Raw genomic sequence first — 16,433 nt, 5'->3', positions numbered from 1 at the left:
GTGGTGTTTAGTGTTCGTGACTGTGATGAAAACCATATGTTGTTTTGAAGACGCAGAGAACGAACGGGTCGTTTTGTTACTGTAGTGACAGACTTAAACATCTACTATTAAATCAGTGGTCAGGCTGTTTCCTATAATAAGAGATTCATAAAACACATTTTACAAGCAGCTACGGAGGAGGTGGGTATGAAACATTATTACTAACCTATTTTTTTTTTTAAAGCACACCTGAATGAGCAATAAACAACGTGACTACTGTTTTTTTCCCCTTTTTCTTAGGTTCATACAAAGTTTCACTGCCGGCAAGCCCACACTCCTGGATCAGACACCTCCTGCCTCTGCTTTTCATACGATGGCAAGACTCTTGCTTCCCGTGGCGGTATGGAAAACACCATGACTCTCAGAACCCCCAGCCAGCTGCAGTCATTGGCATCATAATATTCAATCTTTAGTTAATAAAAACAATGGATTTTAGGCAAATTAAGTGCTTTTCCCTCCCTTAGTAGGCAAATAAACAAAGACCCACCACTAACAAAACACAGAAATCTTACAGGAGGTGGATAAACACTAAAAGACTTTGCTTTTTGGTATGTAATCTTGTTAAGAGGTTGCTAACACAAACATAAACAAAAATAACCGAGGAAGGAATAGTCCTTCTTTCAACATGATTTTGTAATATAAATGAGAGCTAACTATTTATTCAGGAAATAAGTGCCACTTCCATAATAATATATAGAACTTAAAGTAAAGTTTGCCTTTTAAAGTTTCATTAATGTATTCATTTTCAGGGGACGACACGCTGAAGATCTGGGACATACGCAACTTCAGGAAGCCTGTAAACGAAGCTAACCGGCTGACAAACTACTTCTCCATGCAAGTCATCTCCTCTTTTATAGACTGCTTGTTTTCAGTTCTTGGTATGAGTGCATCGTGTGTAGATCATAAATATTTGTATGTGTGACTTTCCCTTCCAGGACTGACTGCTGTTTTAGTCCTGATGACAGGCTTGTTGTGACAGGGACCTCCGTGAAGAAGGAGGAGGGAAATGGGAAGCTGGTTTTCTTCGACAGAGCTTCTTTTCAGAAGGTCTATGAGATAGAGGTCACCAACGCTGTAAGTTCTGCTGCAGCACACACTGGAGATTTTCAGTACAGCAATTATGTAAAGACTCTTACAAATAAGAATGAGTAAAACACTTGTTTTAATTATTAACTTTGACTATACTTTTATCAGCTGCAAATGTGGCTGATTTCATTTAGATACTAACAAGTTTCCTTCACAGTGTGGAGTTTAATTTTCAGTATTTTTCAGGTCTAGATAAGTACAGATAATGAAAATATGAGAAAGGAAGTATATCTTTATTTTTGTTGTCCTTTCTTTTGGTCGTCCTTCTTCATATACTTTCTTTGATTCTGCCCTTCTATTATGTCCTTTCTTTTTTCCTTCATTACTTTCTTCCTTTTGTTCTTTTTTTCTTCCTCACTTTCTAATGCTGTTTTCTTTCTTCCTTGTGCCATTACTATAGACCTGTTTGTGTCTTTGTTTCCTTGTACCCTATCACTATTCCCTCTTCTCTTCCTCTCATTTGTCCTTCTTTTCTTACTACCTTTACTTTCAATCTTTTTTCCTTCCTTTATGCCTTTTGTAGATCCTAAGTTTCCTTCTTTTTTCTATTATTCCATACTTGTCTTTGCTTCCCTCTTCCTTCATACCTTTTTTGTGGACTTTTTTTGCTTTCCATTGCCTTTCCTTAATTTTCTTTGTGTCTTCTTTTTGCCTTTTGTTCCTATCTCTTCTTTGTGTTTTTTCTCCCCTTCTTTCTTTGTTTGTCCTTCCTTCTGTGTGTTCTTTCCAGATTCTGGATGCTGCTGAAACTTTATGTAAACCATGTCCACTGTACACACATCCCACATAAATTTATAGTGAATGTTTCTATTTTAAAGTGATTGTAGGACTAAAAACTCTGGAAAAGTATTAAATGTTGGGAAAGTATTTATACTACTTCAAATATAAATATGTTGATGGTAATTTAAGTTCTTATTTAGTTTTTACATTTTCTGTGGAGCTACCTTATTTGTACAGGATTTCAGAGAACAAGCAGTAATATTTTTTCACCCCTAAGCTCTTTTCTGAGAGCTTGGGAATGCACCTTTGAAACATGTTGTGTAAAAGTTGCATCTGTCATATAATTATTGTGTCATATTGATCTACTGCAGAACTTTATTACCTTAAAATAAACATTTGGACAACTACCTTGCTGCAGAAGAGCTACTTCTGCACAGAGGTGGGTACAGGAGCTAAAAATGCAACTCAAGTAAGAGTAGCTTTACGCCAGTGTGTGTTTAAACAAGTACAAGAGTATAGATTCAAAGAATTACTAAACACTAAAACACTACTCAGGTATTGAATGATCTGATTGAATTTGTCCAAAATGTAATTAAACAGACAAAAATACAATGTTATAGTTACAAATATGTTTAACTCAACTGACTCAGTTGTAATCTGTAAAAATAAAACAAAACAAAACTAGTAAATGTCATACATTTTCCAACATAAATTTTTGGGAGTCAATAGTAGATCATTTCAATGTTTGAACAGTACAAAGTCTTCTCAGTGATATATATATATATATATATCTCACTATATATATATATATATATATATATATATATATATATATATATATATATATATATATATATATATATATATATATATATATATATATATATACTGTATGTGACCTCCAAATTGTATGGTAGGCTCAGCAGATAAAGAATAATATTAGAACAATCAAGCTTGTGTATGAACAAGAAGTCTCCCGTTAACAAAAACTTTTGATATTTGTCTGTGAGTAGTGCACTTTTTGCTTTAAACATATTCAAAATATTACTCAGTCAAAAGTCAACTCTTAGATTTTTTTTATTTTTATTTTGCCAAAAAGTAACTGAAACTGTGCAGGAAGTAGAAGAAGACTGGAATTCCTCTGAGGAATTCTCCTTCTTATTATTTGTGACATCTGGAATTTCACTTGTGTCTAAAAAGCAAAAATGTGTTATCCTGATACACTTCTCTGTTTTCCAAGCAGAGAAGTTTCCTGAGACACTCCATGTGTGGGCCTGCTTCACATTTAAAGGAGTTGGCTTACTCACAGTTTACCCAAGACTACTCCTATGAATAGAAATTGAAGTGTAGTTAATGTATCATTGAGTTTAAGGTTTGTATGTATTGAGGAGATTTCACCAGATTTCTGAAAATGTTCACATCTCCGAAATGTACAACTTCATCCATAAAAATCCATAAATTTCTTGCCAAGCATGTCTGATTTTATAATCTTCCAAAACTTCAGAGATTTTCCTGATAATTTTGTAATAAGTTGTTTTCCAAATTTTAGGTGATATTCTACTTTTATGATTGGAAATTTATGCTTTTGATTATGAAAAATTATCCTTTTTTTGTTGCAGGCTTTTGACTTTTCATTGAATGTCGAAGTTTTTCTTGTCAATATGTGAAATTAATGTCGAAAGTTCTGCATTTTTTTGGCAAAATATTAGATTTTCTTTGGCTTTGGATAATATTGTCATTTAAGCGCAGAACATATTTTAAATGAATCATTCTGCTCAAAATGGAAAAACTTTTTTCCCCCTTTCAGTACCACATTGTGTGGTAGTAACTAAGCATCTCCCTTTATAAAATTATATGTCTCAATCTGGTTGTATTTTGGTAATAAATTTAATTTTGCTCCATTTTCACATAAAAGTATGTCTTGCAGCATTTGGGGAAAATGCTGGGCTAAGGAGTAACATCTTAAAATGGCTAGAGGCGAACTCTGTGGGATTAAAATAATGAAAGAAAGGATCTCATTCCACCGTTTTACTCAAACTGTTGGCAGGAAAGATGTGAAGCTTTAAACGTGCTGAGTGTGTTAGAAATGCAATTATCTGCGGTCACAATCATCATGTTCCATACACAGTAGCAAATGGCGTGCTTTAAACTTATCCCGCTTTCTGAGAATTGCATTTCATGGAGCCACAGGTGTTAAACTGCAGTCCAGAGCTGTTGCCTACTATAGAAACATGTTTCCTGTCGCATCCTGCTTCTGATCTCTCTGTAGCCATAACACCACGGTTTGACAGAGGTTAATGTCTTCAGCAGTAACTGTCTTCTCCAGCGCTGGAGGAAGAAATACACACTCAGAGCGATTAAATAAACACACTGAAGGTGTCATTTGGAATGCTACAAACCTTTGCATGTTGTTCATGCTAAGCACACCAATGCAAAGCCACACTTCTGATCCAATACTTTAGCACTCAGCTGTCAAAACAAGTAAAACGATCAAAGTTAAATGTAAGCTTCCAAGTCTGCTTAAACTTAACAGTGAGAGTAATATTATTCTATCAGTGCAGCTGTCTGAATATATTGTATTGTTATTTCTTCTGATGGCAAAAAATACTAAAAATAGCAGCTTTAAACTAACACAGACGATAAAGAGGAAGTTCCTTTGCCGAGGCAGTAATCTGTCTTGCGATGACTTGTTCCAGGATTGTTTGTGTGACTGTCTCTCAAAATGAAGCATGGATTTTCAGTTCTTGTGTCGATGATCTTGGCTCTGTAATTGCCTCCTTCAAAAAAGTTAGAGCTCAAGATGCAAAATAGTTTTTTGTTGCTTGGTCATAATTTTGACTTTGAAAAATAAAAATAAAAAGTTCTTTCATGACAAACCACATATCCCTTGTACGCATGAACATCCGGGGACCAAGCAGTTAATGTTGTTGATTTCTGTTCTTGACAGAGTCTGTTTGCACGCAGATTCAGTCTAGGAAGCACCAGACAAAGGACACACTTTGGGTCAAAGAGTGTATTTAGCTCGCCACAACTCTGCTCCTTTGCATCACTCTGTGTACGTTTGTCTTCACTTTCGCTCTACTAAAGGGAGGGTAAACATTTGGAAGTGATTTTTCCATTGCCCCTTTCACTTCTTCTACTGCCTGGCTGTATGAAACAGTCTCTAAGCTGCAGCCTGGTTTCTCTTGAAAGTTGATAAAAACATTTTTCCTTCTGCTTAACATGTGTGTTATGAACTCCTGCAGACTCTCCACATCACTGAACAGACAGTGGATGATATACAGGATTTCTGCACGCCGTGTCTTAAAAAATCCATAGAAAGTCTTAAGTGACTGTTTTATCATAAAATAAATAATTTATCACTGTACAGATGAGTTTAGTTTTACTAAATAAAAAAGTAACATCTAATGCATAGTTTTATTTTTCCTATTGCTTAATTAATCAACTTTCACCGTGCACATAGTTGTAAAAGGCATTTAGTCACATTTTAAATTAGGATGTTTCATCATTAATTGCACTTTCTATTGACTTTCCCCCCAACATTAGATTTATTTGTACACTGGCAAAACAACAAAATACAGTGCAGCAAACAGCTCTGTAGCAAATAATAGGAATTAAGCTCCATACATTCAGTCAATTCAGCAAACCCAGCAAAAAATTTGGCTCCTAAAAGCAATTTACTGTATATTTCAATAACTAAAATAAAAACATTTTTGTTAAATGATCCAATGCCAGCTTCTTCATCATGCCAAAGTGTATCTTTAACAAGGTTTGGTTTGAAAACAAGGATTTCAGTGAGCTCTTATAAGTAACTGTAAGTTTACTGTAAGAGCACTTTGAAGGTATCGCACTACCTACAGTAAAAAACAAACCAAAATGTTGACATATTTTCCACTTGCTTAAACAATACAACATACAAATACAACAATTGCATAAGCTATTATATGTCGCTTGTAACCCAAGTGACCTACAGTAGCTTGGGTTATTTTTCAAAATTACCCAATTTTAATTTAAATAATTAAATTCCAATTATTTAATTATTTAAATTATAATTTAAATTTAAATTATAATAATCTTACAAATCAGCATGTTTAATGTGAGATTCTATTAAAAGGTTATAAGCAGTCTAATATTTACTAATTAAACATTAGTAAATAATATCTCTTGTCTTCATCTAGGATCAATCTTGTTTAATTGGTTGTGGAGCCTGAAGCATCGTAAAACAATTGCCTTCCCCAAAATGTCCTCTGGCTTCTATGAGCATTATTTTAAGAACCTTTAAACCACTTTTAGATTTCCATTGGTCACATTGATAATTATTTACATGGGAAATAAAGAGCCATTGTGGGACTGAAAAGCCACTGTCCCACAGAACACCAGAAGCATTTGTGGTTAATTACGGTACTGTGTGATATAACAGTAAACAATTTAAAAAGGAAAACAAAAGCATTAAGTAAACACCGTTTTTATATATATATATATTTTTTTTATTATTATTTTCTTATTTTTTCTAAAGCTGCTTTCATCTTCCATTTGTTAGCTACTTTGTGTTAAGTCTGTAGAAATCCACTTTGCTCTTGGCCAATGTCTGGCCAGCCATTACCTTCCTTCAGGCTCCAGAACCAGCCAGTCTGTATTTATACTACATAAATTTTCTGAGTGAGTTATTTAAACAGAAAAGCTATTAACTACTTATAATAACTTTACTAGAACCACTTTTAAGAAATATTGAACTATTGCTTTTATCTTTATGAAACTCACAAACATTCAGCTGACTCTTGTTATTTACTAATGACAAGAGTATTTTAAACTTCACTTAAGTCACTTTTTCAAAAACATTGTTGTTGTATTTCATTGGTTTTATTTATATTTGAACTGTTAAGACATTGTTTTATCTCTCAACATGTTTTGTACGGTTAAAGACAAAGTACTGATGTGTTTCATATTCATTTTTTGGAAATTTGGGAGTAAGAGTGAGTTCTTGCTCACTAGAAGCAGTGTTTAAATTGAGATTTAAAAAATCTGCTCATCTCACACAAACATTAAAGTCAGCGAAATATTAAGTCGATTTAACAGTATTGTAGATTTTAACTGTAATTTTTACTTCTTCCTTCTGTGCTCTGTACACCATTATTTCTATAGAAATAAAGAGAGGCTTTCATCTAAGTGAGCTTATATTTCTGCCAAGAGCATTAAAAGGGTGTGTGGCAAACAGAAAGACGTTGCAAGTTATTCAAGTAGCATTGTTTCTGCCTTCTTGGACAGTAGCTCTCACAGCATGGGGCTTAAATGGTAAACATTTGGTTTTCCTTTCTCCTGCAGGTTTAAATTGGCCTCCCGCCCAGTGCTGAACAAGGATTGTAGCATACTGCCGCATCTCATTACTGCTGCCTGGTTTTATTTCATAATTGGCATTTATGTTGTGAAAGTGGGTGGCAAGTCATTTATCTTTGGTCAGCACTTTGGCATTTTATTCCGGTGGGACATAGAAGTCTGAATCTTGCTGCTGGAGAACACACTGATTAAAGTGTCTTCATCCTTGATGGAACTCCGCAAACACAAAGTGTAAACAGGGATTCCTGGAGAATAAACATGCTTCTCTGAATTTCTGGAAAGAAGTCCAACAATTAAGCTGGGGCGAGCAGGGCTTGGCTGTGTGTGTGTGTGTGTGTGTGTGCGTGGGCGTGTGTGTGTGTGGTAGTTTTTGTGCATACAGTTGTGGTGCGGGCTGCACTCAGCTGGGCTGTTGCAGTTCTGCTTCTATGAAACTCTTTGACAGAGTGATTTGTTTGGGTCTGTGGAGACCGTTCAGTGAACTCAAATGGACTGAGTTTATGGTACCTGGCTGGATATTTGGGATTTACGGTTACTACAGGCTGATCTGCCTGCGCTGCTAACCTGGATTCTTTGATGGCACCTCTGGAGTGTAACCAGACCTCAGACTTTGTTCTTCACTGTTGCTCGAATGAGTCGACTGTCACTGTTAGTGTAGCATTCTTGACAGGCCAATTTATAACGCACTACACATTGTCAGTGGAGCACACCCAGAGTGTCTGGATTTCAGCTCATCATGCTGACTTCCATGCTGATACATGTATCATGTCTTCCATAGCATCAATTCAACAGACTTTTATTGAGAATTATATTATATGCCTATTGAATCTTTTCCATATGTTATCGTTTTACAGCATCAAACTTCGGTGGAAGAAAAATTGTATATTCTTTTACTTTTTGTTTTTGTTTTGCTTTTTATTTGAAAAGTACTCACACCCTTTAATTTAATCTTGTTCAACCAGACTTCTTCAGAAATTACAGAATTAGCAAAGTCCACCTGTGTAGCTGCAGACCTTTTGGCATATATCTGACTGCTGGAAACTTTGGTCTCTGTTTCAAATCTTTTAATACCTGTAATAGGCTTTCAGTATTGCTGAATTTAGATTTCATCTAACCAGAGTACAGTCATCTGCACATCATTCTTGTCTGCTGCCTCTTTTTCTTTTAAATCAAATTTTAAATGGGACTTCCTTTTGTTTCTTATATTGTTTTTACTTGGCATTCGCTTTTCCATTCTTCCATAAAAGTAGAAGAGTGGTATGGATTAGAACAAATCTATACCACACATTTAGATTTTATTTGAAAGGAAAAAAAAAAAAAGCAGTTTAACCATGCATCTTGTATTTCCCTGCTGCTTCATAAGGATGCACTACTTTGGGTTTGATCTCCTAAATCCCAATGAAATAGAACGAAATGTGTTTTTTTATGACAAAATGTAAAAAAATGGTAATGGGGTATGCATTCATCTTGAGATAATTTTAAGCTACTAGTATTTTATTGAAAGCATGAGGCTCATTTCGTTTAAAAGCCTTTTCTGGATTGTTCGCTCAGTTACAGTCAGCTGATCTGGTTGAGCAGATTAACCTTCATCTCGCTGCAGAGTTAAACAACACTGTGACCTCCTGACATGATGGTGTTGATGTAAAGTGATCAACCATAACATAACAACAACTTCTCTTTAAATCACAGTCTTCCTGTGAAATAAAAGATTTATCAGTGTACGTAGATTACTGGTTCCACCAAATGAGAAATGATCACCTGTAATGCGCGATATTACCAAATGCTAAATTAAGGGGAAAAAAGTGAACCAGAAATGCAGTTTTTCTGTAAAAATGTCTGTGCTGCTCTGATTGTGCCTGCATGTTTTATTTTGCGTATACGATTGAGGCTCGCTCCTCTGGTGTCCTGATGGGACGCTGAACAGCTGGACGTTAAGCAGCTTTCACTGTACGCATGGTCTTACCCAGCCCCCCAGCCCACAAAACTCCTTTAGATGGCCCCCAATCAGATCACAGGGGCATTTTAAGTGAGTGGGGAAAAATGAGGCGCTGCTGGAGGAGTTTTTTTAGATGCATTACAGCTCACATATCAGAATGAGCCGAAGATCTCAATCACTGTCGAACAGCTGTTCTTATATTGCTCCCTCTCTATGCTACTCTCTCACATAAACACACAGCGAGAGTTACACACACCCGTCTCTGGATAAATGTGGTCACATTCGCCTATTGGCACCAGGCCATCTGTCACACACAGACAGCGAGATCCAGCCCTCATCCCACCAACCAAATATAGTCAACTAGAGTAGCAGAGCACAGTGGGAGTTTTCCTCACTGTACCTGGGCTGCACATTTTCACTACTGCGGGGAATAAAAAATGATTGTTACCTTCTGTTGTTTAAGTAGGGGGAACACGAGCCTTTCAAAAACCAAAAGAATGATGCAAGCCTTCCATTTTACACCCTTAAATACTTTAAAAAAAACATGAAATAAAAATGTAACCGATGCAAATAATTTTATGTGTGTGTTTGATGCAGAGCGTTGTTCGCTGCCTGTGGCATCCCAAACTGAACCAGATTATGGTGGGTACTGGGAACGGACTGACCAAGGTGTACTATGATCCAGTTAAAAGTCACAGGTATGTTCAGGGGAACCTCCATTAGCAACAAACATGCTTCAGTTTTCTTTTTAAATGTGACTATTAAAATAATGCTAATAAAATGAAAACAGTATACAGGGATTCCTAAGTATCAATCTATACAAACCAATGAAAAGAGTTGATTGAGTAATTAAAAAATCGTTCTATCCAGAGACACCGAATTGCACTCCCTCTCACTGAGTGACCACTGGAATGGGCAGTAGTACTTTAAGGAATTTGACAGACATATTCTAAAAAATTTGTGTCATTAAAAGCCGTCTTTCAAATCTTCAAAACGGAGTTTAAACTCTCAATGAATAGTCACTGTAAAAAAATAAAACAGGGAAAGATGCCCAGATGCAGCAATCTAACCCTAATCTTTGAATATTTTTAGTGTTTTAATCAAAGCAAAAACTGTAGCAGTTGTTTTTAAATAGACATTTGCAAAGGTAATTTGACTGCCATGTTTAAATGGTACAATAATGCATCTACTGTTCAACACGTTGTAAATCGCCGCTCAGCCATTTTGCTCCTGATCTTTTTCCTCCAGAGGGGCCAAGCTGTGTGTGGTAAAGAGCAAGCGGAAAGAGAAACACGCCGAGACGCTAACACAAGATTACATCATCACGCGTAAGTTCTTCCGTGTTTTTACGGGACAAAATTAGAATACACAGGGGTTGTTTCACAACAACAGCAACTCTCAGCAAAAACAACATTCCTGCTTCTCTCAATCCATCTCGCATGGTAGTCAGATTAAAGTTCATCTATTAAAGCCCTGCTGCAATGAGTCCCCAGCCTCCCTGCTGAGCACTGTGGTCTGCCTAAGATTTGGCTACTGTAAATATAAATAATCTGAGAAACCTTTTTCAAAGATTTGACAAGCAGAGCCTGTTTTTCGTCCGGCCAGCTCTAATGCTACCTCCCACACTCAGATATTGAGACGAACTCTTATCTGATGCCGCAGGGCTTTTTGGATGGAGCGACAGCTTGTTCTGGACGTTCACCCCTTCCATTAGCTGATGGATTTGGTTGTGGATTATTGAATCGATAGCCACGCAACCACCATGTACTTTCCTGTCACGCAGGAACCATAAGAGGAATGACCTCCTCTCTCTCCCTTCCCGGCGTGATCTTCTGCTGGTTTTGCCGCACACACTCCAAACTGCTCCCCTCTCGCAGTCGTAACACCGACACATGAGGCTGTCATCTCTTTTGTGCGTGCCTCCCATCTCCTCCGACCCCGGACAACATTTACCTTTTGGTCTGCTTCAGGCTTTTCAGCTCATTGTGAGCTCATTGTCGTGCCAACAGGGTGTAAAATAGTCGAGCATTTCGCTGCTCCAAGTGGTGAGTGACGCACTTGATGCCTTGGCACTGGAAAAATTAGACGAGACAGGAAGCAAGTGACGGCCCATTGAGAAAAGCGAGGGAATCTGTTAACGGTAACCTTTTTGCTTAATGTAGCATGGAGAAGAATTAACACTGAGCAGGGACAGAAGCTCCTGAATGGAAAATCACTTTATCTAGCTCTTCACTAAAGTGTCTCCTTGTAACCCCAGAGAATGAGAGCAGAGGATACACACTTCCTGAAACAGATGCTCAGTCGCCCGCACACGCTCAGATAGCGTCGCCGGACTTACTCGGAGTGCACTCATTCACACCTAATCGCGCACACGGTCACCCACGCGCTCCTGGATTTCAGCATGGGGCGGCGGAAGATTTAGAGTTATGATTGGTTCTTGTGTTTTTTTGTTTGCTGGGGCCATGTGACTGTTAACCACTCGCCCTCACATTTGTTTGTTTACTCTCTCCAGCTCACGCTCTGCCCATGTTCCGAGAGGCCCGACAGCGGAGTACACGAAAACAGCTGGAGAAGGACCGACTGGACCCGAAGAAATCCCACAAACCCGAGCCGCCTGTATCTGGGCCAGGTAACCTATTACGTATATATTAAAATAAGAAAAATCATCTCAGCTGAAAAAAGTGAGGTACAGCTTTGTTTTGCAGCTGCTCTCAAGCGTATAAAATATCAAGTTTGTAACTGGTCAGAGAATCTATTTGTTTTAGGCAGATGTCCAGGCTGCAGTTGGTGTAACACAGTCCAGCCCATGTGGAGCAACTGGCCTCTCAAACATCCTGGCCATTTGCCATTTATGGTTAACTCTTGCAATGAAAAAAATGCAAGAGGACCATAATTGTTGTATTTAAATGTGAAAATGCTAATTTTTAAAAGCAGTTTTGAAGTCCAACAAACCACAGACGACATTTCTCTTGTCCCCAGGCTCACTGCTGCCAAGTTATGTTGTGCAGTTTCTCTGTTTTGTACCACAGCATTGGGAACTTGTGGCGATGTCAGCTGTAAATGGTTACATATCAGGAGCAAATAAAATAATCCAACAATAAAATAAGATGAACTAATTTATGCATAACTAATCCAGTTAGTTCTAAGTTAGCCTTGAGTCAACTACCTATTGGACATGACTACAAAACATCCAGATTAATTTAGACAGTATTTTAGAAATTTAACTTAAATGAAAAAATATAAATATTACATTAAAAAGTTTGTGTTTCTCTGTTACTGGGGTTAAACTTTGGAATAGTTTGCCAAAACATAAATATGTAAATAATAACATAACAGTTTAAAAGGGACTTGAAACAATATAATAAATAGCAGATTTTAAATCAGATATTTAAAACCTGATTGAAACTTTTATGATGTGATTTACTTACTTTTTTCTTTGTCTTGTCTTTTGGGTTTATATTTTATTTTTGACTTTTCTTGTCTGGATTTAATTGTTGATCCTGTGTATTCAGTAAATATTTGTTACACTAAAGCTGTGACGAGTGGAAATGATCTTTTTGTAACAAACATGTAATAATAGGCACGTATAGCTTCAGCCTACTCCCGATCTATATAACACTTATAAATTATTTCTATTTGACTTTATTTTGAATTTCCGTGATTATACTTGGAATGTTGACTAAAAACCTTTATTATTATGAGTGTCTGTGTGCTTTAAATCAAATCAACTATAAACTAAACTTAGTGAATGTGAGTCCAGTTTGACTCTGAACAAACTGGACTCAACTGCAAAAGCTCAAAAAGATTCATCCTTTTTAGGGCCTGGGGCTGACAATGGCTTATTTCAGCTTTGTTTTTACACTTTGAAAAATAACAAAAAAAGGGATTTCAGCAGATGTTGCAATAACCTAGTGAAAATCCAAGTGTATTTGTTTCCCACAAACCGCACTTAAGCAGTCTTGTAAAAAAACAAAAAAACAATCTTGTTAACCAGGCTTTGTGAAACCAATGCCACAAGTAGGATGGATGATTAAATAAGTTTTTTGTTTTCTATGATTGCAACCTTTTTTGTTTCCTTTACAGTATGGCTGTGTATTAACCCTCCCGCCATCTTAGCACGACGCTCAGGAGGAGCGCGACAGATGTCGCTGGGAAGCGCTGGGGGGGTTGTCCCGTCAAATTGTCAGTTACCGAAACCACACAAAATAAATCTAACTCGTAAAAGCACACATTTGTGACCCGGAAAGGTCGCGCTGATACATTTGTGTCAGCGCGACCCATCCGGACTGTGCAGAGTAAAGAATTCATGGGGTCTAAATGACCCATCTCTTTAGACCGCGGGAGGTTTTTTAAGTAAAAGCATACCCAGCTCATGGTTTACACATTTTTAGTATCTGAAATTGGTACAGGGAATATCATTGCACACGTTTCTGTATAAATAAAACACATGAGTCACTAAGGTTTAGAGAAGGCGCAAAAGTTCAAAAATAGGTCTATTCTATGAAAAGGAGAGTGACGTCTTGATGGGTGACTTGTGGCTCTCAGATTATAGACTTTTCTTACAATGTTTACCTTGTGTGTGAACTGACTTCGCATAAGTGCAAGGCAATGTTTGGTGGTTGGCTCAAAGCTTACAAGCAATGGCTGGATGTGGCTCTCGGTCCCCAAACAACACAGCTGGGCCGCTACAGAGGAACTCCCTGCACGCTTTATGTTGGTCCAGATCTAAACTCTGGTCTTTACATTGTCTGGAAAGAAGGAGGTGAAGTCAAATTCATCAAATAGATTAAATTTTACAAGCATTTGATATGAGAAGAAAATAAACTGTTGTTCAAAATGACTTTTATATCTGATGTTTTAACACTGTGACCAACACATCTGCCGCATGCAGATCTATGATGCAAAATAATGTCAGTGTCTGTTCAGTGTGGCAGATTATAGTAGATAGCATCATCTGGAACCAGAGCTCTAAATCAGTGGCTCAAAGTAAGGTCAGTGTCTCCTTGCTGATCATGCCCCAGCTTAACCCGAAATCGGGATTTGTTGATTTTCTTTCCCCCCTGCTTTCTAAGAACATGCAACATGAAAGAGTCTCTAATCCACTAATCTGTGTGCCCTCACAGGTCGAGGAGGCAGAGTAGCAGCACACGGGGGCACGTTGTCGTCGTTCATCGTGAAGAACATCGCTTTGGATAAAACAGACGACAGTAACCCGCGGGAGGCCATCCTGCGTCACGCCAAGGAGGCATCGGAGAACCCGTACTGGATCGCCCCGGCTTACGAACAGTAAATTCATGATTCTCCAGCATTTTACCTCTCAATCTGTCTCACTAGTGTACAATGGGACACGATCATCCAGTCTTCTGTCCATTAATTTATACACACATATATTCAGTACATCCATCCATCTGTCATACAGCTTTCCATTTTTTTGTTTATTCACCCATCCTTCTGGTACTGTCTGTCTCTTCATTCATCCATCCATCAATCTATTGATTTCTTCATCTGTCTTTCTTTCTGTCTCTCTGTTTATCCATCCTTCCATCCATCCATCCATCCATCCATCCATCCATCTGGGAACGTTTGGAGAAATGTGTTTCTGTGCAACATTCTTCTCTTCTTAGTCAGAAGCTCATTAAGCCTTTTTTAGTGTGTCATTGGTCTGACACTCTGACACTCCAGCATCTGACTTAATTCATTGTTTCACAGCTGGATAACTTCTTTGTTCTGCCCTTCATTGCTTTTGCTCCGAAGCTGTATGAATAGAAATGAAATAAAAGTGACAGTTAAATCATCGCTTGTCTTTGTGAATCCCTGCAGGACCCAGCCGGAGCCCGTGTTCGCAGAAGAGTCAGAGGAGGATGAGGAGGCTGACAAAGAACCGGAGTGGAAGAAACGCAAAATCTGAGTGACTGATTTTCTTTTTTTTATATGAGATTAGCTGATAAAGACCTTGGTCAGGCCAGAAACACAAAGAACTGGCCAAAAATACTTGAGAGCATCAATTAAATTCCTAAAGCATAATGTTTCTGCCCTCCAATGAATCTTAATTCCTCCCTTTTCTTCCCTCCTGCTTTGAGCATAAATCTGATCTCGCCATGGTACAGTTTTATGTTCCTCTCAGTGCTACACATGAGCCACTTCAGTTTTTATGTCTGCTTTGATTGTGTGGACTGTATTTTTGCAATTTCTTTTGTCCTCACACCTCACATCTCCAGAGTTAACTAATGCCTCGTAAATCAGCTCCAGTTTGTGTGTGGTCCAGTGCCGATCACCACGAAGAAGAGTTTGCACAGAGCAAATTGCGGAGACGTAAAATTTAATTTCAGCCAGTTTTATGTGGAGATATTGATGGTTTTAAAGCTGTGCTTTTGTTTTTGTAGTTGTTAACTGCAAAACCTTCAATTATTTTCTGTTTTCTCCACACCATGTAAACCAACTCAAAATTCAAATAAAGAAATTTATATCCTCTTGTCAAAGAGTTGTATTTCATCCAAACTGAAGCTGAGTCTGATCTGTCTTACCTGCTGATCAAAGGAATGCCTTTCCTGTGAGGCACAAGCTCAAACCTGAAGATACATAGCGGAGCCAATCCTGCTGTTTTTACTTACTGCATTGAAAGGGTTTTACACGCTATGCATTGCTTCAATTAAATGATTCTGGACAAAGTAGGACAGTATTAAACTGGCAAATCAGGGGTGTTTAATTTTTATTTAAAAGTTCAGTTATTGTTAAGATGTGGTTGTGCAGTGGAGAGGGTGTTACCTCTCTGAAGTTATTCTCTTGATCCCAACCTGGGCTCTGATATTGGCTTGCTGGCCATTCACAAAGTAAACTCTTTTTTTTTTTATTTTTTATTTGAGGTTAAACATCTTAATTGTACAACTCTGAATTCAGGACGGACTGTGAATATCTCTTGAGGTCTCTTGAATATCTTATTGACGCCTTAAAGGATGTTTTTCCTTCTTCGTACCTACAGCTTTTTCTCATCTCCGACTTTGAACGTGGAAATGTTTCTGCTGGATAATGTTAAATGAAATATGTCTGCGATACTTAGTGACAGAGAAACCCACAAAAACAGAAATAATGAAAGCCACTTTTGTGTTCAGCATATTATACATCTCTTCGGAATGCAGCCTCTGCTTACCACGTGTTGGTCTGAGTTTTTATTTGCAGCACGCCGAGCCTCGCAGAGCTTTTTCACATTTTGTTTGTTTTAAAATCACCTGTTTCCTTCTATTTTTACGTAATAGTTGAGCTCTTAATAGTGCATGGTTGGAAATTTCCATGGTTTCATTTTTTTTCTTTTTTTCACCAG

At 37.6% G+C, this 16,433-nt stretch overlaps 1 protein-coding gene across 1 annotated transcript in view; it reads left to right on the top strand.

Moving 5' to 3' along the window:
- Positions 1–15,594, top strand: part of LOC122847273 (WD repeat-containing protein 70) — a 39,165-nt gene extending 23,571 nt beyond the window's left edge. The window contains exons 11-18 of the mRNA XM_044144854.1: positions 280–379; positions 789–873; positions 975–1,113; positions 9,713–9,813; positions 10,364–10,443; positions 11,628–11,744; positions 14,239–14,401; positions 14,936–15,594. Of these exons, the coding sequence (XP_044000789.1) occupies positions 280–379; positions 789–873; positions 975–1,113; positions 9,713–9,813; positions 10,364–10,443; positions 11,628–11,744; positions 14,239–14,401; positions 14,936–15,023 (873 nt within the window). The 3' untranslated portion in view covers positions 15,024–15,594. The remainder of the gene's footprint in view (positions 1–279; positions 380–788; positions 874–974; positions 1,114–9,712; positions 9,814–10,363; positions 10,444–11,627; positions 11,745–14,238; positions 14,402–14,935) is intronic.
- The last annotated feature ends 839 nt before the right edge of the window (positions 15,595–16,433 follow it).

Source organism: Gambusia affinis, linkage group LG17 (genome assembly GCF_019740435.1).
Source record: "Gambusia affinis linkage group LG17, SWU_Gaff_1.0, whole genome shotgun sequence".
In the NCBI taxonomy this organism is placed as follows: domain Eukaryota; kingdom Metazoa; phylum Chordata; class Actinopteri; order Cyprinodontiformes; family Poeciliidae; genus Gambusia; species Gambusia affinis.
This window is presented reverse-complemented; position numbering and strand designations above follow the sequence as displayed.